This window comes from Pipistrellus hanaki, assembly GCF_964339955.1.
Source record: "Pipistrellus hanaki genome assembly, chromosome: 10".
Classification (NCBI taxonomy): Eukaryota; Metazoa; Chordata; class Mammalia; order Chiroptera; family Vespertilionidae; genus Pipistrellus; species Pipistrellus hanaki.
This window is the reverse complement of record NC_140512.1, coordinates 47,093,891-47,118,837: the sequence shown is the minus strand read 5'-3', so window position 1 is coordinate 47,118,837 and position 24,947 is coordinate 47,093,891. Positions and strand designations below refer to the sequence as shown.

At 42.2% G+C, this 24,947-nt stretch overlaps 1 protein-coding gene across 1 annotated transcript in view; it reads right to left on the bottom strand.

The window, feature by feature from the left end:
• The window catches only part of DENND2A (DENN domain containing 2A), a 95,617-nt gene that overhangs the window by 45,418 nt on the left and 25,252 nt on the right, over positions 1-24,947 (bottom strand). The window contains 3 exon segments of the mRNA XM_084896734.1: positions 1,595-1,722; positions 15,596-16,738; positions 20,945-21,046. Of these exon segments, the coding sequence (XP_084752860.1) occupies positions 1,595-1,722; positions 15,596-16,738; positions 20,945-21,046 (1,373 nt within the window).

Genomic DNA, 24,947 nt, shown 5'->3' with positions numbered 1-24,947 from the left:
CTGCATGGCATTCATGGGATCTGAAGGTGAACAAGGGTCCTACACTGGTCTAGCTGGGGTGAGCTTCAGGATTTTTGCTGGGCCTTTCAGGATACAGACTCTCCCTCCAGGGAGCCAATGGCAGCCATCATGGGAACTTGGGAACCTGCTGAGAATGGAGCTAACTTGAGAAATAAGAAATGAGGAAGAAGCCAGTTCTGGTCACATGAGCCAACAAACTCTCTTTGTTGTTTCCAGTGGGTTTTCTGTTCCTTGTAAGGAGAGCTTTCCTGTCAGGTATACTCACTGCTAAGGAAAATCCAGACCTCATTCCTGCTTTGGATTTTGAAAGCCTAATGGCAGGAACCCATCTCCAGCAGCTTGGATATAGCAATTCTGGAATTCATTACATGCATGTATGTGTATATCTGCCTTCCCTGTCCCTTGTATGTGGTCACATGTGGGTCTTTTCCTCCACCCTCACTCTTATCCCCAAAATGCAGATGCTGGTCTGAGCTCACACCTCACTGAAGCTGTGATCTTCCCTGAAGATAATGTAACTCACTGAATGTATTTATTTAAAATTTTTAACTTAAATTCATTGGGGTGACCTTGGTTAATAAGATTACATAGGTTTCAAGTATATGATTCTATGATATATCATCTGAATATAGCATTGTGTGCTCACCACCCAAAGTCAAATAATCTTTTGTCACCATATATTTAACCCCCTTTACTCTTTACAACCATACTGTTGTCTGTGTCTATGAATTTTTGTTTGTCATGTTAGTTCATTTGTTGCTTTGTTTTAAATCCCACATGAGTGAAGTCATAGTTTATGATTTTTTCTGACTTATTTTGCTTAGCATTATATTCTCAAGATCCATCCATATTGTTGCAAATGACAGTATTTCATATTTTCTTATGGCTGAGCTAACTCACCAAACTTAAATACATACAAACTAAGTAACCCCTACATTACTAAGCATTTATTATAAGCCAGGTATTTTGTATACCACTTTCTCTAGTCCTCAAACAATCCTGAAAGGTAGCTATCATCATCCTTAGTATATAGGCGAGAGAACTAAAGCTCAGAGATGTTAAGTTACCAGCTCAATGTCATACAGCTAATAAAGAGCAGAGCCAAGATTTGATCATGGATATTGAGGCTCCAAGTCTCCAGTGCAAAACACGTTGCACTGCACTGCCTCCTTGGCTGTTCGTCAGAGCCCTTCTTCTCCACTCAGCCTCCACTCACATATTCCACTGTGGCCACTCTCCCACCCACCTACTGTTCTCTCATTCATTTGAGTACATGTCTGAGAGAGAGAAAGGGAGAGAGAGAGAGAGAGAGAGAGAGAGAGAGAGAGAGAGAGAGAGAGAGAGAGAGAGAGAGAGAGAGAGAGGGAGAGAGAGAGAGAGAGAGGGAGAGAGAGAGAGAGAGAAAGAGGGAGAGAGAGAGAGAGAGGGAGAGGGGGGGGAAAGAGAGAGAGAGAGAGAGAGAGAGAGAGAGAGAGAGAGAGAGAGAGAGAGTGTTTTAAGCACCCAGCCCCATTTCTTCTCTCCCTTTCGCAGAGACACACTCACACCCATATACAGACATTTGGCCTCTTACCTAGAATGTCTTCATAGACGTTCTCCTCTGACAAAGTGCATGTGAGCCCCAGCTTAGTTTGTGCATACCAGTCGACCCTGTTGTTCTCAGAGGAAGACTGCAGTAAATCTTCAAACTCATAGGACTTTCTGGGTTGTAGCAGATGGGAGGGAAAAAGAACAACTCCAAGTTCTTGAATTAAATTAGGCTGGTTCAGAGAATATATACCGGGAAAAAAAATTTTTTCTTGCAAAAATTTCTATTACTGAAATCAACTCTGATGTTTGTAAAACAGGTGTGAAAAAGCTTCAAATATGAGATGTGGCTTTTCGTTTTTTGTTAATCCTCACCTTAAGATATTTTTCCATTGATTTTTTTTTTTTAAAGGAGAATTGAGAGGAGGAGGAGAATCAGAGAAAGAGAAACATCTACAGCAGAGAAACACATTGATTAGTTGCCTCCCACACGTGCCCTGGTCTTGGTAGATGGAGCTCACAATTGAGGTATGTGCCCTTGACCAGAACCCAGAACCTTCAGTACAAAAGCCGATGCATATCCACTGAGCCAAACCATCTAGGACCAATGTGGCTTTGACTTGAAAGATGCCCCATTTCTGCCATACTCCTACAGTTTACGAGTATATTATTATGTATATACTATTATGTATATAACAGTATATAACAATATACTATTATGCCAAGTAAAGATATCAAAGTATATATCTAAAATACAGTCCCAACTTTGTAAGCAAACATACACAAAGAAAATGAAAAGAAAGTAAAATACACAGCAATGACCCTGGTAGTTCTGCTATTTCTCACCTTCCTTGCCAACATTTCTAACTGGGGAGATGGAATGAGGGGGGGAAGACTATTTTAAAAAATATATATTTTATTGATTTTTTTACAGAGAGGAAGGGAGAGGAATAGAGAGCTAGAAACATCGATGAGAGAGAAACATCGACCAGCTGCCTCTTGCACACCCCCAACCGGGGATGTGCCCGCAACCAATGTACATGCCCTTGACCGGAATCGAACCTGAGACCCTTCAGTCCGCAGGCCGATGCTCTATCCACTGAGCCAAACCGGTTTCGGCAATTCTTTTTTTTTTTTTTAAGGGTATTATATATGTACATATCTTACCATTGCCCCCCACCACCACTCCCATACATGGCCTCCCTCCCCAGAGTTTTACATCCATTGGTTTTGGTTATATGCATGCATACAAGTCCTTCAGTTGATCTCTTATCTCCCCCATATCTCCCTCCCCTCCCCGTTGTAATTGGACAGTCTGTTTGTTGCTTTACTGTCTCTGTATCTATCTTTTTGTTCATCAGTTTATAATGTTCTTTATTAGGAAGACTATTCTGTCTACGTGTTAGCTTACCATAGCTCACTGGTTTTTCTTTCCTTTACCCTCTCAATATGGCATCTCTATGTATCCCTTTTCTGAAACTGTCCCCTAAAAGTCACTAGTGATTTTCTGGTAAAATCTAACCACTTCCTTGGTCTTTTAAAAAGAAAACTTTTTATTGATTTTTAGAGAGAGAGGAAGGGAGAGACACAGAGAGAGAAACCAATGTGAGAACAAAACATCGATTGGTTGCCTCCTGCACCCTCCCCACCAGGAATCGAGCCTGCAACCCAGCTATGTGCCCTGACAGGGAACTGAGGGGAACTCAAGGGGCAAACTTTCAGGGCACAGGATGACGCCTAACCAACTGAGTCACATGGGCCAGGGCTCTTGGTCTTTGATTTAATGACACCGTTTTTCTTTACAAGACATCTCTCAGATTCTACAGTGTAAGGGAGCAGTATACCGTTAATGTACCATCCATGGGCAGGGGCTCGTGTGTCAACTGTTGTGACTGGTCCTTGATGAGATAGGTACAAAAATTGAAAGTAAGCATTTAGAAATTTTTAAAGCAATTTGACAGAATTTTTAAGAAGTGAGTCTTGAATACAGTATTACCTTTTCCTCATTTAATTTCACTGGTATCTTATCTAATACAGAGGGAATATGCTAATTGACCCTCACACCATCATAAAGATGGCGGCACCCCACAGCTAATAAGGAAGAAATATGGTAATTGACTGCCATGCCCTCAAAGATGGCGGCACCCACAGCCACCAGATGGCAGCGCCCAGTTCCCTCAGCCCCACCACATGCCTACCTCCAGAGTCTCCCAGTCCCCTCAGCCCCTCAGCTGCCCAGGGCCAGCCCCAGGTGCAGGCAAGCCTCAGCTGTCAGCTGCCCAGCCGCTCAGGGCCGCCTAAGGCTCGGGCAAACAGGGCCAGCCAAGGCTTGTGCTGCAGGCAGTGGCAGCAGCAGAGGTGTGATTGGGGCATTGCCTTCCCTTGATCGCTGATGGCCTCCTATCCTGAGGGCTCCGGACTGTGAGAGGGGGCAGGCAGGGCTGAGGGACCTCCCGTCCAGTGCATGAATTTTCATACACTGGGTCTCTAGTTTTATTATATTTTACAACAGTACTGTTTGGCAAAGGAGTACAAACACAAGCACAGGGGTCAGGGTGGTTTAAGAAGGCTGATGCAATGCTGCCCCAGGCAACTTCCCCTCGCACACAATCCTTCCTGGGCCTCTCTTCCTCTTTCTGGGCTATGGGCTTCCCAAGGTTTTTCCTCTTTAGGCTCTAAACTTTCATATCTACACATCTAAATTCATCACGCCTTATCTGCACCTCATCCACACTCCTTTATGAACTTGACTTGTCACTTAGGGCAGGATAATCAAGAAGAGCCAAGCCAGTAACTTCCATGCTGGGTGTCTGTGTTTTTAAGTGAGGTCAAGAAGCTAAAACTGTTATCCATGCACTGGGGTCCTGACTTATTAACAGAAGTTCATGAGCCCCATCTCCCTTTCCTTGAGGTGTCTAGCCTGGAGAGGAGGATTGAGCTCCAAAGCTTAGCAGAAGGGGTCTGGTGGCAGTGGTGGTGGTGGTGAAAGGGGAATCAGGCTGTGCTGTTTTCTCTAGGATGGAAATGGGCAGGGCTGTGAACCCATCCTGAACAAACCCTAGTCTGGGGTGCCAGGAGCCCAGACTGGCATTCACAGGGATCTGATTAGAGATGGAGTGGTGGTGGTCTGTGGCCAGAGCAGGGCAAAGCCACAACTCCTGGGTTCTGGTGAACTCATCTATACTAACTTCTGGTGACCTCATCTATACTAATACAAGGGTAATATGATAATTAGACCGAACATCTTTCAGACGACCTTCTGGACATCCTTCTGGACAAAACCATGGTGGTAAGGCTGAGGCAGAGGCAGTTAGGGGAGATCAGGCTGGCAGGGAAGAACAGTTAGGGGGATCAGGTTGGCAGGGGAGAGCAGTTAGGGGGATCAGGCTGGCAGGGGAGAGCAGTTAGGGGGACCAGGCTGACAGGGGAGAACAGTTAGGGGGATCAGGTTGGCAGGGGAGAGCAGTTAGGGCAAATAAACCAGAAGGCAGGTGAGTGGTTAGGAGCCAGCAGTCCCAGATTGTGAGACTGACAGTTGGATATCCCCTGAAGGATCCCGGATTGAAGAGGGTGCAGGCTGGGCTGAGGGACCCCCATCCCTGCGCACGAATTTCATGCACCGGGCCTCTAGTTCTAATATAAGAAGTTAGCTATACTTTGCCTGTAATTTCCAACACATAAAAGGTACCACCTAAATAGCATTAGAAAAGAGCAATTTCTAAAAATTATAAACTTCCTAAAAAAACTAATTATTGTAGAAGATGTTTATTCACATTGCAAAACTCTCATTTAATTTGCAAAAGAATTCATAACAAGATTTCTCTCTTTCTGTATTAAAATGTTGGTTTTCAGGTAACTAAGTTCTATGCAGGAAGCCTGAAAGACAAATTTGAATCAACGTGAAGCCATGGGGCATAAAAAACTCAAGGAGAAACCAAAAATCTTTACATGCCCAGTTTCTAGGGCCTGTGGGGAAGAGGTCCAGTTCCAAAGTCTGATTTATCCTCCTCCTCTGTTGGTAACATATCTGCAAGCAATGACTTCACACAGCTCCTCCTAAGCACTGCTGCTGTAATTTGCATAGAAGCCTCCAAGGACAGGGGTTCATCTGGTTCAGGTGGGAGATTAGGCCCCCGAAGAAGAAAAATATGTTTAAACAAACCATACCACCATTTAGCTAAGTATTTTCTATAAAAATGTTTTTTAATTTGAAAAAAATATTTTAATGCCGTTATTTATATATTAACTTTGAGAGAAAGGAAATTTTGAAAGGCTGATGATAGCCATATCTAAACTGGCTTCACTCTGTTTAAATATTTCCACATTTGTTCCACATCCAGCCCACATGTTTAATAAGCACCTTCCAAGGGTTGGGATGAGCTCATAGCTGGTGATACAAAGGCAAGAAGTCCCTGCCTTCGTGGAGCCCACAGCCTGTTGAAGGGGTGCAACCTCCTCTCAGCCTGAGTTTGCTTCCTGGGCCCTCAAATTATCACATGATTTGTATACTCCTTAGTTTTAGAAATGCTGGAATGATCTTAGTGGTCCACTGAAGTTTGCTAAAGTAGGTTGTAATTTATGAAATATCCAAATTTCAACAACCAGTGCCAAATACTGTGATTTCAAGTAGTATTTTGAATGTTATTTGTGACTTTCTCATATTTTTGTATGAAATCTATAATAATAAAATCGTATACGCTAATTAGACCGGTGTCCTTCCGCACGACTTTCCGGACAAAAGCCGCGGCTGAAAGAGAAACCTGGGTTCTGGGTGCCGGAGAAGAAGCTGGCGCCAGCAGCCGGGGGAAGGCAGGCCTACTCTTGCATAAATTTTGTGCATTGGGCCTCTAATACTAATATAAGAGTTCAGCCGAAGCCGGTTTGGATCAGTGGTAGAGCGTCAGTCTGCAGACTGAAGAGTCCCAGGTTCGATTCTGGTCAGGGGCATATACATTGGTTGCAGGCACATCCCCGGTGGGGGGTGTGCAGGAGGCAGCTGGTCGATGTTTCTCTCTCATTGACGTTTCTAGCTCTCTATCTCTCTCCCTCCCTCTCTGTAAAAAATAAATACATTAAAAAAAGAGTTCATCCCACATCTCCATTTGGATGGCACACAGGGATCTTAAAATTAACAGTTCCAGAACTGAACTCATATTCTTATTTCCCGCTCCCTATGAGGACCAGAGCTCCTCCAGCAAAGTCATTTCAGCCGAAATCGGTTTGGCTCAGTGGTAGAGTGTCGGTCTGCGGACTAAAAGGACCCAGGTTCGATTCTGGTCAAGGGCATGTACCTTGGTTGCGGGCACATCCCCGGTAGGGGGTGTGCAGGAGGCAGCTGGTCGATGTTTCTCTCTCATCGACATTTCTAGCTCTCTAGCTCTCTCCCTTCCTCTGTAAAAAATCAATAAAACATATATTAAAAAAAAAGTCATTTCAGCAAAAGCTGTCACCTTCTCTCCTACCGCCCACTTCTAAACTATTCACCAGAGTTCTACCTGCAAAGTACTCCTGGAGTCCACCCCCCACTTCTCAGTCCCCACTGCAACTACACCACAGGGTAACTCCAATACCACCTGGCTCTTCCTCCCACGCTCTCAACTGACCATCCTGTCACCGGTGACCTTTCCAGTCTCCATGCTGCTGTAGGGAAAGATCCTAAATTAGATTGTGCCTCTCCCCTTCCTAAACTTTTCAAATGCTTCCTATTCATCTTAGGCAATAGACCCAAATTCTTGCCTGGTCTACAGGGCTCTTCGGGAGGCTGGCTCCAGAGGACTCTAGGGTCATACCCTTCCTGGCCCTCTGGCCACACAGTGAGTTCAGGTCCTCCAGAAGCCTGCATGAAGTCTTTCTTGCCCCAGGACATTCACCTATTTGTTCACTCAAACTGAATTCCCATCTGCTGTCACCCTTTCCCGGGAACCTCAGGCTTTAGTCTGAGTGCTATCTCCCTTCCGATCTGGCCATTTCATGACAGGCTAAATACCATCTCCTCCCCCCCTTGCCCCCCCCCCCCCCCCCACACACACACATTCCCATAGCACCGTGGTTACATAACTAGTTGTGCACTTTCAACTATTACTAGTCTGTAAGGTCCATATGTGCAAAGTCTCATTCTATCTTGTTCTTTGCTATATTCCCGTGTCTAACACTACACTGGTTCACATTAAATATTTGCTGGTTGAATAAGTGAATGAGTATTTTTAAAGCTGGATTTAACAGTTACATTTATTGCTTATAATTTAATCTTATTTTGGCAAACACAGATAAAGCAACTGTATTCCTAGAGCTAATTGTTAGTTGATTGTTTTGAATACATTTCCTCCAGAATTACTTTCGGTCATGGGTTAAATAAGCTTAACAAGTAGTATTTTGAATGTTATTTGTGACCCAGGCACCACTTAAAACCAATAATATAATTGGCTAGAACCAGGGATGCCATGCTCTGATTCCCTCATCCACCTCCCATTGCCATAGACTCCCTTTTTGCTGTCCAGGCATCTTTCCCCACAGCCCACCTCTGAGGAAGGGCACATGTACCACCATCGGTCCAGAGTAGGGAGCCAGTGGGAGACTGCTTATGTCAGCTCTTGGTTTGCTCTGTTATCAGGTATTGCCCCATCAAGGATTATGACTACCCACATTTGGTTTCTGCTTTTCTCTATCCTGAATCCAAAATAGAAGTGTCTGAAGAAAAACTATCTCTATCCACCATTGTGTCTAAAATCCAACCATTTCCACATTCTGATGAGAACTACTAAGACAGGACAACCACTCTTCTAAGGTAGAATAACAACCACCCGCTCTACTCTCATCACTGATTTCCAATGAACTACTATAGAAATAAACAAATTTACAAAATCAAATTCTCAGAACTTTTTGATTAATTTTGCTCTAAATCTCAAATTAATCAAACAATTTGTCACTTTGAAGCTGCTTTTTTTAATTTTAAATATATTTGTATTGATTTCAGAGAAGAAGGGAGAGGAAGACATAGAAACATCAATGAGAGAAAATCATTAATCGCCTGCCTCCTACACACCCCACACTGGGGATCGAGCCTGTGCCCTGACTAGGGAATTGAACTGTGACCTCCTGACCTCCTGGTTCATAGGTTAATAATCAGCCACTGAGCCACAGCAGCTGGACCCCTTTGAAGCTATTAAACATTCAGTTTTTAGACACAGCAGTGAGAGTTACCTCACAGATGTCATGTTGACTAAGGCAGATTCATGACAGGGACAGATCACACGTTGCTGGTAAGTGAACTTTAACCACTAAACTGATGGTAGCTGAGGGTTGCTGCCCAGCCAGAGCGCTATGGAGATCCTTATCAGTCCTATAGAAGATGAAAATTAAGGAATCAATAACAGCATTAAAATGACTGAGTTTTCATGTCCTCAAAAAATTCAGAAAGTCTGCCGAAACCGGTTTGGCTCAATGGATAGAGCGTCGGTCCCAGGTTCGATTCCGGTCAAGGGCATGTACATTGGTTGTGGGCACATCCCCAGTGGGGAGTGTGCAGGAGGCAGCTGGTCGATGCTTCTCTCTTATCGATGTTTCTAGCTCTGTATCTCTCTCCTTTCCTCTCTGTAAAAAATCAATAAAATATATTTTTAAAAAAATTCTGAAAGTCTCATGCTAAGGTCCCAAGAAAAGGCTGAATCTATATAATGCCAAAACAATCAGTCGACAAGTTGAAATTTTGGTCAATGTAGTCATTTGGTTGGATAATGACCTAAAAATCTCTGTCATATGATCAAATTAAACTAAAACAAAAAATCTGAATTCAAGTTAAAACCTTTGGGGGTAAATAGATACATGTGAATTCAGGATGCTGCTTATAGGTAAAAAATAACTTTTCTTATTTAATGTCAGCCTTAAGGCATTCCTGTCAAAGTTATTAAATGTATGCCATAAAACATACATAACCAAGTTAATGCTGCTGTAGGAACCTTATCTTTGGAATTTCCTGATATTTCAGGGTTTCTCATTTTCCATTTTAGGATTGAAGGCATAAGGCCTTGCATTTAATTTCCTGGGGCTTTAGAGAAATGAAGAAAGAAAAGAGAAGAAAGGGACGAAAGGAAGGAAGGAGATGAGGAGGAAGAAGAGATAAAAGCAGAAAGCGAAAAAAGGTAAGGGAAAAATAAAAAGAGAGAAAGAAAAAAACAACACATTTTCTCAAATTGAGTATCTGAATTCATTGGTTTGGCTCTTGCTGAGGTGGACTAATTGGTCTATGAAAATAAGCTGAATACATTCTCTAATGCACACAGCCTGGCCATGTAATTCTAAACCTTCATAACCTCAAAATCCTTAATCATTTCTTTCTTCAACCTTGGCTTGGCTTTCCTGCCTCAGGGCAATAAGTCTGCCAAATGCAGAGTTGAGCCTTTTTTTTCTTTCCTCTTTCTCTTTAAATTTTTTTCTTTTAGAGATAGGAACACTATAAAGAGCACACTTTATTTTTTAAGAGCAGAAAGTGAACATCTTGCCCTAATCACCCCCAGTGTAGTACTTTAAACAAAATGAAAATTCCAAAGCCAAAATTCTTAAAACACAGCTGATGCAACCATATTCAACTGGCCAAGAAAAATTTCATCTTTGGACTGTAACTAAGTAACTTTAGCTGGTTTGAAAGAAAATGCTGGAAGACCGAAAATAGCAGATGGTAGCTAAGAGAAAAATGATAATGGAAATAACTATTCACCAGGTTGATCTGTCTTCCCAATGATGACACAGATGAAAGATGAATTTTCAAGAATCAACCTGCCCCGAAGAGCGAGCCTCTTTGCAGAAACAGCCCCCGGAAGGGTGTGGGGAAGCATGGGGACGGGAGTAGAGAGTCACCAGAGTATTTAGGGTCCTGGCTTGGCACTTGTTTGGGAAAGAATGTAGGGTTGGAGATGGATTCAAACTTTCTCAAAACATAAAGAAAAAATTCTCTAAATTCTTCTTTAGATTTCACTGATACCAAAGCCTAATAAAGATAGTGCAGTAAGTACCAAGTACAGGCCAGTCCCATTTATAGAATACTGAGACAAAGATCTTGAAATATTAGCAAATAAAATTTAGCATTACATTAAAAAATAATAAGCCGCCGAAACCGGTTTAGCTCAGTGAATAGAGCATCGGCCTGCGGACTGAAAGGTCCCGGGTTCGATTCTGGTCAAGGGCATGTAACTTGGTTGCGGGCACATCCCCAGTGGGGGGTGTGCAGGAGGCAGCTGATCGATGTATCTCTCTCATCGATGTTTCTAACTCTCTATCTCTTTCCCTTCCTCTCTGTAAAAAAAAATCAATAAAATATATTTTAAAAAAACACAATAATAATAAACCAAGACCAAATAAGAGTTCATCCCAAAAATCTAAGGATGGGTTAGTATTACATATAAATTCACTATTAATAGTCAAGGGAGAAGAACCATATGATTGTATGAAGTTGTTGAAGTGTAATTTTTAAAACTCTTAGTAAAATAAGAAATATAAATGAACATTACCTTGATAACATAAAAACACACCTCAAACAAGAGTGTTTGAGAGTAGAATACTAGAAATGTTACCATTAAATAAGCCCGCCCATTCCTATCAGCACTATTATTTAATTTGCTGTGAAAGTATTAGCCAGGATAATGAGGTAAGAGAAAGAATTTGGAGGTATAAATTTTTTGAAAAAGGGTAAAACGATAATTCTTTACAGACAATCCTATATAATAAGAGAGGAATATGCTAATTATCCATTATGCCCTGAGGCGTAATGACCGACTGCCTAATGACTAGATCATGGATCTGCAGGAGGGTGGGGCAAAAAGGGGGCAGCAGAGAGCTACAGGAGGGAGGAAGAGACCTACTGGTACACAGATTCATGTGCAGGACTACTAGTATGATTATATACATAGAAAGTCAAAGAGAATCAACTGACAAACTATTAGAAACAATAAAAAAAAAATTTAAGGTATCTTTTAAAACAGCCCTGGCCAGTTTGGCTCAGTGATATACAGCCCTGGCCAGTTTGGCTCAGTGATATACAGCCCTGGCCAGTTTGGCTCAGTGAATAGAGCATCGGCCTTTAGATTGAAGGGTCCCAGGTTTGATTCTGGCCAGGGGCACATGCCTGGGTTGTGGGTTCCATCCCTAGTGGTGGGCATGTGGGAGGTGGCCAATTAATGATTCTCTCTCATCACTGATGTTTCTCTCTCCTTCTTCCTTCCTCTCTGAAATCAATAAAGAAATATATTTAAAAAATAAAATTAAAATTAAAGAGTAATATACAAAATAAATAATTTTCTTAAATATGAAACCGATATAATGAGAAAAAAGATTATATTAACAATGGCAACAAGAAAACAAAATGCTTAGGAATAAACTTGGCAAATATTAAAAATCACAATTAAAAACCAATTATATAATTTTCAAGTGGGTAGTAAACTTACCAGGGTGGTTACCTCATAAGTTATAAAAATATCTAATCACTAAGTTGCACACCTGAAACTAATACAATAGTGTATGTCAACTGTAATTTAAATTTTTTTAAATTAAAAAAAAAAAAAAAAAAAACAGCCCTAACTGGTTTGGCTCAGTGGATAGAGCATCGGCCTGTAGACTGAGAGGTCCCAGGTTCGATTCCGGTTGGGGAAGTGTACCTTGGTTGCAGGCTCCTCTCTAGCCTGGGCCCTGGTCAGGGCTCATGCAGGAGGCAATCAATGTGTTTCTCTCTGTCTTTCCCTTTCTCTTTCACTCTCCCTAAAAATCAATGGAAAAATATCCTCCAGTGAGGATTAACAACAACAAATAATAATAATAATAATTAACAAATAAATAAAATGGTGGTAATTATAATAACCACTTCATAAGTTGTGAATATAAATAAATATCTGTAAATCATAAAAAAAAGCCTGGGATATAGTAAAGGCTCAATAAATGTTACCTGGTATTGTTTTCTGGCTCTCTTTTGATTAATTAACTAGGGTATCTGTTTCTTTTCCAATACCAAATATTTTAATTACTTAATATATTAATATTTTTTAGTATCTAGTAGAATTTACAGAAATTTCTTATTGTTGCTGATAATGAGTCAGTTGGTTCTCCTAGACATTCTTCATATTCTATCATGTCATGAAAAAAAAAATGATCATTTGGCCTCCCTTTTAATAATTATAAACCTCTTATTTATTTTCTTATTCTCCTTTTTAAAAAAATGTCTTAACTATTCTTGCATCTATTTTTCTAAATGTTCTATATAGCACTATCAAATTTCACTCACACAAAATGTTAGTTTTTTAAAATTTTAAATATATATTTTATTGATTTTTCACAGAGAGGAAGGGAGAGGGATAGAGAGTTAGAAACACTGATGAGAGAGAAACATCGATCAGCTGCCTCTGCACACCTCCAACTGGGGATGTGCCCACAACCAAGGAATGTGCCCTTGACCGGAATTGAACTTGGACCCTTTGGTCCACAGGCCAATGCTCTATCTGCTGAGCAAAATTGGCTAGGGCTAATTATCACCATTTTAAGTAAAATGAGGCCAAAACAAATTTAGTGGCTTGCCCAATGTTACACAGCTAACAAGGGGCGGAGCTAGAAGTACTCTGGTGCTAGAGTCTTCTCTAATGCTATATACTGCTCATCACAGCGTTATTTGTAAACTGGAAACAACCCAAGTGTCCATCAGTAGGGGAACAGCTAAATAAAAAATTATCTATCCACATGAAGTAAAGAATGTGGTGGTTATAGAAAAGTGGAAGAAAAAAAAGGAAGGTGGTAAGATGGAAAGATCTCAATGATATTGTAAGTAATAAAAAGTATAGAAAGAAGGAGAATATATAGTATGCATTCACTTTTAAAAGACAATTTTTATATTCTGTAAATTTATATAAAATTCTAGAATATACAAACATTTTTCCCTAGAAGAGAACATAAGAAATTATGTTGTAAGTGGGGAGCATCTGGGGAGAAGTCAATAGGGGAGAAAGGAGACACATGTAATACTTTCAACAATAAGAATTTAAATTAAAAAAATTTATGTTTTGGCAGCCAAGAGAATCCTACCTGACAGACCATTGGGTTGGGGAGTGACATGGTCTAATTTATATTTCTAGATAATTTCACATAGCGGCTGAGAAAGGAATATACTGGGGGTAGTGGTGGATCCAAGATGAGTAAGGTGGTAGCAGTGGAGGAGGTGTAATCAAATTCAAGATAACAGTTAAAACTAGAACCAAAGGACTTGCTGATGAATTAGATGGGGGTACGTGAAAAAGGGAAGACTCAGAGATGGTCCCTAGGTTTCTGGCCTAAGCAAAATGAAGGATAGTTACCATTTAATAAAATGGGGATTATTTTGAGAGGAGGTGGTTTGCCATGGCTAACCAAATGGAGACCCAAATAGGAATGACTAATCTAATCTGAAGCTGGGTGAGAGAGTTGGGGCTGGAGATACTTAGTTGGGAGTCATAAGCATGTGACTGACATTTAAAGCCATGAGACTGGGTGAGATCATTTAGGGAGTGTAGATGGACAGAAGTTCCTGTTCTGATGTTCTGATCCCAGGATGAGGTATGGATTCGTAGGTGGTGAGGGGAGGAAGGGGGACAGGGTGTTCTGACACTTATGAAAAGGAACAGCCAGTGAAATAGGACTACCAGGAAAGTGGGTGGCCTAGAAGCCAAGTGAATACAGGGTTTCAAGATGTAGCACCTCAGCTGTTCCTTAACTGCCAAGAGACTTGGTCCATGACAAGAACAGAGAACTAGAGATTGGATGTAGCAAGATGGAGGTAGTTAATGGCCTTGGTCAAGAGCAGTCTCAGAATAAGTGGCAAAAGCCCAACTGCAGTGGGTCAAAGAAAAAAATAGGAGGTGAATATGATGACTATAAGTAGACAACTGTCTGAGGAGTTCTGCTCTACAGCTGGTTTTCATTTTAGTGGGTATCAACCAATGAGCACATTACAGAAATGTAGAGAGCACCTGGGAAGGCACATGGGCATTCTTTAATTATTGTCAGCTGAACCCAGTGGTGCTGGCAAAGCCATGCCCTGGGAACATGCTTTGCCAAAAGGCAGATGTAAAAAAAAAAAAAAAAAAAAAAAAAGGCAGATGTGTTCTCAGCTTTGACTCTTTATCTTTGCTAATGACTCTTTGTCTTTGATATGTAAATCCAGTCAAGCAATGAATAGAACTCTGGCCCACTCATGAATGCAAATAATCTCCTTTGTCTTGACTTTTAGTGAAACTCCCTGGTATGTGGGGGTATAAAATAAACTCGCTGCATGGCTCTGGGTCACTGTCTCTCCATCAGAAGAGGACAGCGGTCTACCCGGTCCCAGCTTTTTCCTTCTATCTCTGTGTCTTGTCTCTTTCTTTTATTTCTCAATCCCAAGCCCCTCTACTTGAAGAACTGAATCATCTCTCTTTCCGCGCTGGATGTGGAAAAGAGACCCCACCATAAGAAATGGAATAGAAATTAAGTTTCAAAGCAGAGAAGACACTGAATCCAAAGCACAGATTTTATTTTCAAGCATTCACATGCTTTATTACCTAATGTGCTAATTTAATGTTATAAAATATTCACAGTGTGTGCATCTATGTATAAATGAGGAACCTGAGGCTTCAAGAGATTAAGTTCAAGGTCATAGAGAATGACCATGATGGGGCCAGGGTAGACCCAGGCAGTGTGTGTCTGGAGCCCATACCAAGACAAAACATGAAAGGAAGAGCCAGGAAAGACAGAAAGTACCAAGAACTAGTAGGGATGATGTAAAAAATAGAGCACCAGTTAGCAGCAATTAGTAGATGCCAGGGATAAAACAAATATTCATTGAATGCTTGGTTACTGTTTGAATCACAAGTACTCATCACATCCAAAGGGTAAAACAAAGACAAAACACATGCATCAGTTATCACGTGTCCACGTTTAGTCAATAAAATACCTCAAGTTATAAACAGTCTCGACTAACTACAAGATCTATCAGTTTACTAACAACAAATAAGTAGACTGAGCAGCAGCTGTGATGCGACATGAACTACTGATCACCTACCTGTGGTCAGCACTGGGCTTTGGTCTCCCATTCCACAGTCTTCTATTCACAGAGGAAGGTGGTGGAGAGGAGGGCAGGGGTGGGGGAGGAAGAGTAGGCAGAGGAGGCAGGTTCCGGCGATCTTTCCTGAAGCTGATGCCTGGGGTCCCATCCTTGTCCCCTTCTCCATCATGCATGAACGTTCTCCGGGGTTTGGGCAGGGGATTGATGAAGTGTTTGGAGGAGGAGCCTCTGTATACACTCTCTCGGCTCTGATCACAGGATTTCCCGTAGGTACCTCTCCATTCCTCTGCAACCTCAGGGGTAGGCTGCCTGGCTTCCAGGTCCAACTGGTGGGACCTGAATTCTGAGCCACTCCCACATCCACGGTTCCCTGTTAGGCTGGGCCCTTCCTTGTCCGGCACACAATGTGGGGAATAACAAGTCCCTGGTAACTGGAGATCCAACCCTGCCACGCCATCCTTCAGAGCCTGCTCAAGTTTCTTGACCTGCACCAGCACAGAGAGGCTATCATTCTGAAAGCGCTGTTTGCTAAGCTTCAGCTCTAGGCCTTTGCCCATGCTCGGAGACAACTCCCTGGCTGGCTGGTCTAGCCTCGGCTCTGCGTTCTGTCTCACGACTTCCACTCTCTCCTTATTTCTCTCATTCTCTTTGCTCTCTCTTTCCAGCCTCGTTCCGTTCTCAGCTGCTGTGACCTGAGTCATCACACCATCATCACATCTCCTGTCCGTTATGCAGGATGCCAGGTAATCCTCTTGCCCATTTGCTTTCCTGCCAGGTGCAGGAGTGGGCGACTCCCTTTTCCCTTCCCATTCTGATATCTTGTCCTTTATGCTGAGGGACTTGTGCCCGGCCCTGCCTCGGGCAGGAGGGCAGAGGTTCTGAACACCACTGAGCTGCCTCCTGCCAGACTTGCTGGCTTCTTTAGCACTGAGACCTGAAGCTGGGTCACTGATGATCATATTTGAGTTGAACATGTTCTGCTGAAAACAGTCTACTCTTAACTTCAGCTTCAGGTTATTGAGGTTTTCCAACGGGCTTCTTTGAAGGGGTGAGTCCTGATCCGTCTTTAGGAAAGGATTGGAGGACCTACACGGCTGCCTTTGAGGATCTTCCCCAGCCTTTGGACCTTCCCCCTGGACCCTGAACAAGAAAGATAAACACTGGGTGAGGACTCAGGAGCCACATTATTGTTCTTGGCTGGTCACAGAGATTTCCTAGAACTTAGATATATTAGATGCTGGCTGCAAATCACAAACATTGAAACCACCATCTGAAAAAAAATCACATAATATTTTTCTTAGGGAAGATACCATGGAGCTATTGGATTTGGAGTCCAGTAGACTTGGGTTTAAATCCTAATTCAACCACTGAGCTAGATGTAACCTTGGGCAAGATGCTTAACTTCTCCAAATCTCAGTGTCCTCGTCTGTAAAATAGGAATAATGGTGATAATAATATATATATAACAGGGTGACTGTAAACACTGAATGAACTAGCCCACATAAAGTATCTAGCATGTCATGAATGTACAAGATGTGGTGGTTACCATTATTATCAGCTTTTTTCTCCCTGATGAAAATAGAAGAAGAGAGTATATAATCTAAAAACTTCTGTTTTTAATGGATGGGTCTTTGTAATAATTATTCACAATTAAAACAACACCATGAGTTACAAAGTTTTTGCTAATCCTGGGCTTGATAAGTTGTCTTGATTTGAATCGGTGAAGACATAATGATTAGCTGCATTTGAATTAAACCTCCTTTAAAAATGTGAGCTCTACTAGAGTGGTCTCTCCACGATGACAGGGATTGTTGTTTCAGATTGAATTTGGTCTGTTTTGGCTACTGATACATCCCTAGCACCTAGCACAACACTTAGCAGAGTAGGAAGGCCAATAAATCTTTGCTGCATAAATGAGTGAATCAACAAGCAGATCCGGATCTCATGGGTGGCCTAGATCTGCACTGTCCAATATAGTGGCCGCTAGCCATATGTGGCTATTTTAAGTTAAATTAAATTCAGTTCCCCAGCTGCACCAGCCATATCTTGAGGACTCAGTAACCACATCTGGCTAATGGTACTCTAATCGGATGGAGTAGACATTCCCAACACTCCAGAAGGTACATATGGGGATACATGCCTCCAAATGTGATCTTAGGAGATTAGTGTCATGAAGATGTTGAAAATTTGTTGAAAGAAAACCAGAGGCTATCATCAACAAATCAACAGATGACAAGTGCTAGCGAGGATGAAGAGAAAAAGGAACCCTTGTGTACTGCTGGTGGGAATGCAGACTGGTACAGCCACTGTGGAGAACAGTATGGAGTTTCCTCAAAAAACTAAACATGGAATTCCCATTTGACCCAGTGATCCCACTTCTAGGAATATATCCCAAGAAACTAGAAACACCAATCAGAAAGGATATATGTACCTCTATGTTCATATCAGCACAATTTACAATAGCTAAGATTTGGAAACAGCCTAAGTGCCCATCAGCAGATGACTGATTAAAAAACTGTGGTACATCTACACAATGGAATACTATGCTACAGTAAAAAAGAAGGAATTCTTACCATTTACATCAGCATGAATGGAACTGGAAAGCATTATGCTAAGTGAAATAAGCCAGTCAGAGAAAGATAAATATCACATGATTTCATTCATTTGTGGAATATAATGAACAACATAAACTGATGAACAAAAACAGACCCAGAGACAGAGAAACATCGATCAGACCATCAGACTTTAGAGGGAAGGTAGGGGATTGTGGGGGTAAGGGAGAGAGATCAACCAAAGGACTTGTATGCATGCATATAAGCTTTTTAAAAATATATATATTTTATTGATTTTTTACAGAGAGGAAGAGAGAGGAATAGTTAGAAACATCGATGAGAGAGAATCGTCTATCAGCTGCCTCTTGCACACCCCCTACTGGGGATGTGCCCGCAACCAAGGTACATGCCCTTGACCGGAATTGAACCCGGGACCCTTCAGTCCGCAGGCCGATGCTCTATCCACTGAGCCAAACCGGTTTCGGCGCATGCATATAAGCTTAACCAATGGACACAGGAGGCAACAGGAGGGTGAGGGCATGAGTGGAAGGTATTGAGGGGGGGGGGTTAATGGGGGAATAAGGACACATATGTAACGCCTTAATCAATCAATAAATTTAAATAAATAAATATTTTTTTAAAAAACCAGAAAGACATTTTTAAGCTAGTCTAATGAGAATGGGAGTATCTGTGCTTTGAAATGTGAAACTGTCTTCCACCAACATAGATCATGCCTGAACACAGTGACTATAGATGTGTCAAGATTAGCAAACATGCATGGGCCTACTTCCTGGTGCACATTTTGTGAAACATAGATGTAGCTGTGTAGGGATTCTGGAACCCCAGTCAGGTTTACGTGAGGGATGAATTATTACCAACTTCATATACTCTATTTCTATTTAGCTTTCTATTCCAGAGACTAATGGTTGTTTATGTAAAGACTTCTTCCTATGGAACAATAGCTCGTAAATTGTGTTGCTATTCTTGGTTGCTCAATATAAATTAGAAACTTGTGAAATTGCAAACACATTTTCATGCTAAATATGGCTACCAAAGCAGAATTCCTTATTTAAATAAACAATTAGCATAAATAACAGAGTGCTTACAGAAAAGAAAGATTTTTTAATTATTCTGTTACCACTGAGGACATTGGTATGAATTCAGATTTTAGTCAGAATTGGAATCAGAATAATTTTGTTGATATTTTACTGAGAATTCCAAAGACAAAAGTTAAAATCATTGCTCTCTTTAGCGCCAGAAGTGAAATGAAGAAATAGGAAAAAAACATAAAAACACAGTTCAGGTTAGTGTATGTTTAGTGACAAATATTTAATCACTAATATCACATATATTGTTAAACAACACTGAAAAAATTTGATTTATTGATTTGAGAGAAGGGTAAGGAAGAGGGAGGGAAGGAAAGAGGGAGAAAGAGAGAGAGAGAGGGAGAGAGACAGAGAGAGACATTGATTTGTTGTTGCACTTATTTATACATTCATTAGTTGATTCTTTTTAAAAAATATATATTTTATTGGTTTTTTTTCAGAGAGGGAGAGGGACAGAGAGTCAGAAACATCAATGAGAGAGAAACATTGATCAGCCACCTCCTGTACACCTCATACTGGGGATGTGCCTGCAGCCAAGTTACACGCCCTTGACTGGAAGGAATCAAACCTGGGACCTTTCAGTCCGTAGGCTGATGCTCTATCCACTGAGCCAAACTGGTTAGGGCCATTGTTTGATTCTTGTATGTAACTGGACCAGAAATTGAACCCACAACCTTGGCGCATTGGGATGATTTTCTAACCAACTGAGCTATTCGGCCAGGACTCTGTTAAACAATAACAGTAGATAAAGACATGGTTTTAGAGTAGAAGGGACCTGGGATGGAATCTTGGTTCCATTTTTTTTTATTTTTCATCTTAAAGTAATAACCCTATCTCCTTTGTCTAGACTGGAACTTCAGGAGTACACAGGTCTAATTTATCTCATTTGCTGTGCCCAGTACATAATTGGTAGTCATTAAATATTTATTAAATGAATGAATGAATGAGCCAGAGTACATACATTATAAATCTTGATATTAATAAGTGGTAACTAATGTTATTTAAGTTATTGTCTAAGGTCCCAAACGTTTGGCATGACTTCACAATCACTGAGACCCTATCGAAAAACTGAAAAAGGATGCCTTGCTGGAAGCCCACGCTGAGTGACAAAGCTCCAGCAACAGCAGCAAGGATGATGAATCAAAAGGCAAAGTGCCTTCTTCACATGGTTGCCACACCAAGGACTTCTCTAGTTCCTGTTTCCAGGAGTCTATGGCCCCAGGAGGGGTTCTACAGCTGTGAAAAGCTCAGATGTTGCCAACTCCTTTGAGGAAAACATCTGGGGAGAAAACAATCCTGCTGATATAAGGGGTAAAGATGCTATGTAGACAGATGCAGCAGCAAAGACTTAGGGCTCACTGATATTTACAATAACTATGCATTCCAGTAGTGAGAAAAATAAACCCTGGACTGGAATGTGTAACTGGGGACATTGCCTGGAATGGCCCTGGGATCATCCTCACAAAACACTGGATGCTCGTCAGACCTTTGACCACTTTGGTCTCGGGTTCTTCACTGAGTGCGGCACATGGAGATGACTGACAGGAGGCTCCTCACAATGACTCAGTAAAGAACACCTCCTTAGTTCAAGGAAGCGGGGTTAGAGAACAAGGAAAGGCAATAGTGAAAGGAAGGAGACTGAGAGTCTGGGCCAACTTCTTCACTCTTGGGGGGAGAAAAGTTCTTACTTGTCAGCCAGTTTGCAGCTCAGGTTTTCAGTCTGGCTGTGGCTGCCTTTGGCCGGCCTGCACACGGTCATCATGTCAGCACGGAGAGGAGCTCCAAGGATCCTGGGGGAACAGGGATGCATACTCAGTGAGCCATGACTGCAAACCGAGGGTCCACACCCCAAACTATTTACCCTGATGGATTCTTCCCAGGAGTGGAGGGTGACAGGAATGTGCCATTCAGAATCCCTCACCAAGGAAGCGGGGGCAAGGGCAGAGAATCCTGAGGTCCACCCAGATTCAGACGCCATACCAAACTCACATGTGTGTGTACACGGATAAGAAAACATGTAGCTTTAGAAAGCACAACATAAATACCAGAACCTGACACTTTTTCAGGCTAAGAATTTGGGATGAGCTAAAAGCCCCTCAAAAGAAAAGAGTTGTTACTTTATTTGAAACAAGAAGTAAACCACCCACCGAAGTGTTAATATCCACACAGAGGTACTCTGCTCTTCTGCTGGCCCTGCTGGTCGGCATAAACCCACACTGTCCAGTGGCTCCAAACCCAAGAGGAGGAACTGCTACCCACTACCGTATTTTCCGGCATATAAGACGACCCCCTAATTTTTACAGTTAAAACATAGGTTTAGGCCTATATTCGCTGTATAAGACTACCCCCCACTTCCGAGGCAACACCAGTTCCGACTCTGGCCAATCTGAGCAGGCTTTTTACTAGAACACAGTATAGCTTCGGGTACAGAACATGTATAATCTGCATGCATAAAAAGCCTGCTTGTATTGGCCAGAGTCAGAGAGGCGGTCTATTAAAAAAAGAACTGGTGTTGCCTCGGAAGTGGGGGGTAGTCTTATACAGCGAATATAGGCCTAAACCTGTTTTAAATGTAAAATTAGGGGGTCGTCTTATACACCGGAAAATACGGTAGGTCATTTGTCAGGTCTAAGGAAAACTAGGAGATGGGCCCAGCAAACCCAGGAATCTCACTGAGCCTCTCAAACCTGAAAGATGACAAGGACCATTGGATACCAAGGCAGCAGCCTCAGTGAAGTAGCAGTTTAAAAAAAAAAAAAAAAATATATATATATATATATATATATATATATATATATATATATATATATATATATATAATGTACCAGAGGCCTGATGCATAAAATTTGAGCATGCGTATGGTCCCTAGGCCTGGCCAGCAATCAGGGCCAATCTGTGGGATGCCAGTGGGGCAATGGGGGGTAGGGGAGGCTCCGCTGGCATCTGCTTTGGCTGGCCTGGGGCCTGCAGGCTGGGGGCAGCTCTGTTGAGCATCTGCCCCCTATTGAGCAGTGCACGTCATAGATACTGGTCGCCACTGGTCATTCAGCCTTTCAGCAGATTTGCATATTAGGCTTTTATTATACACACACACACACACACACACACACACTCAGTATACACACATACATACACACACACACACACACAAGTAAATTTCAGAGAGAAAGGGAGAGGGAGATAGAAATATCAATGATGAGAATCATTGGTTGGCTGCCTCCTGCATGTCCCCCACTGGGGATTGAGCCCCCAACCTGGGTATGTGCCCTGACTGGAAATCAAACCATGACCTCCTGGTTCATAGGTTGACACTCAACCATGGAACCATGCCCAGCTGGGCAGAAGTAAGCAGTTTTATAATGCCCTGGTGCCTGATATTCAAATGAACTGAAGTAGCTGATTAAGATGTATGATTTCTATAGCAACTCCCTACAGCAATCTGTGTCTCTCATCGTGAAGATGAATGGATACTGCACCAGTGGATGTGGCTAGGAAGATGAGACCCACTGGAAATGCCAAGCATGTAAAGCATTCGTGCCGCACGGCCAGCCCTCTTGAGGGAGAGGAGGTAATGCTTGACCAGAGGTTCAAGGAGCACTGAACCTCCAGGGAAACTCTCTCCCAACTCCTTACATTTCCAAGATTCCTAACCCTTCTCCCAAAATGGTTTACCTGCCAGGTGCCAGAGTGGCTGTCCATGGTCCTGGCATCAGCATCCTTTGCCCCCAAGAACTCAAAGTGCTAGGTTTCAAGACATTCTCTTGGGAAAATGAGAGGAAGGTCAGAGTGAGAGAGAGAAAAAGAAAAAGAGAATGAACATGGGCAGCACATTAAAAAGAGAGAGTGTGCTCACTTTGGCAGCACATATACTAAAAGGAGGAGGTCAGGGGCCAGTGTGTGTTTGGGAAGGAAATGGCACTCAGGCCTGCCCATGGAGCTCAGCTGTCCTCTTACCCAGCTACCCAGCACTCTGCATTCTGGGGTGTGTCAATGCTAAAAGCAAGCCTGATTCTTTTTGTTGTTGTTAACCCTCACACAAGGATATTTTTCCCTTGTTTTTTTTTCCTCAGAGAAAGTGACACATCCATTGGTTGCCTTTTGCACAGTGCCCCAACCAGGGCCAGGAATTGAGCCTGCAATTGAGGTACCTGCCCTTGACTGAAATCGAACCCACAAACCTTCAGTCTGAGGGTCAACGCTCCAACCCCTGAGCCAAAGTTCTTTAAGAAGCTAGGCCCCAGGGCTCTCTCTCCCTTCTCATTATGGAGGAGAGCCCCAAAAGGCCTTTCAGGGACAGGAAGGAACTCATTGCCCTCTCACAATGCTCTGCAAAGCCTCTGGAGCCTCTCCATCTGGCTGGGCTGACAGACACTGCTCTTCTGTCCTGCATCTGGCAGAGGGCCCATCAAAGGACAAGAATAAGGGCCACTCCCCACCACCCGCCCGCCTCGTGTCTGCACTGTGTCTCCACGCAGACCAAACCACTGTGAGGCAGCCTTGTTTCATATGGGCACCACTCACCCCGCCCATGCTCTTCTTTCAAGCTGGCCTCCCTTTCACTGGCACGATGCATAGGTGCCAGGACAGTGCAATCCAGCTCTCTCCCCAAGGAAACAGTCTCCCTAGAATTCCCAAGAAGCCATCGCTTTTCCAAAAGGGACAAAGCCTACTATGTCTAATGCACAGAGAACCACATATGCACTTTGAGGTTAAAGATCAAGAAACACTTTAGGGAACACTATGTAACCTATATGAATGTTCATCCACTGTGCTGTACAGCTGAAACTAATACAAAATAGTTCTAAATGCAAACTGTAATCAAATAATAAAATAAAAAATAGAACACTTAAACAACATGGTACTAAAGTCAACTTGCTTTCCATTGGCAGTAATAACTTACGGTGCTAAAACCATGGTCTCGAGGAACAGCTGATACCATACCCTGAGAAGCAAGTTCAAGTGGGATTCAGGAGCTGAAACTCAGGGAACATGGAAGCTCACTGCACTCAGATATGAGCCCACCAGCATTTCCGAATTCACAGAGGAATGGAAAATACTCCTCCCACATAACTCTGACCCTTCCCTTTCTGTCTTGGATGTTAAAATTCATTAATTAGGTGACAAGCCTACCTAAATTTGCTTAGTTAGGAATACTCTGTGACTTAAATTATGATAAACTTCAATATCACTTTATGGGTGTGGGACTGCAGGATGGATTGTTTCCCAACAATAATAACCTTCTTCCTGTTAACTTTGAAACACTGCTATCAAAGTTACTGGCAAAAAGTAGTTGACATATTACTGCTTTAGAAATTGCTATAAAAACAATCTGGACATGTTTAAGCCATGGGAGAGGAGACTGATTTTCCCCAAATCTTAGAACAAAAACAGTGATTTAAATAAAAAGTGAAGCCCTAACTGGTTTGGCTCAGTGGATAGAGCGTTGGCCTGAGGACTGAAAGGTCCCAGGTTTGATTCCAGTCAAGGGCATGTACCTCAGTAGGAGGTGTGCAGGAGGCAGCTGATTGATGTTTCTCTCCTATTGATGTTTCTAACTTGCTATCCCTCTCCCATCCTCTCTGTAAAAAAAAATCAATAAAATATAAATAAATAAATAAATAAAAAGTGAAATCTGAAAATGTTGATCAACTGATGAGTGGATTTTTAAAATATGGTATATCCATAAACTGG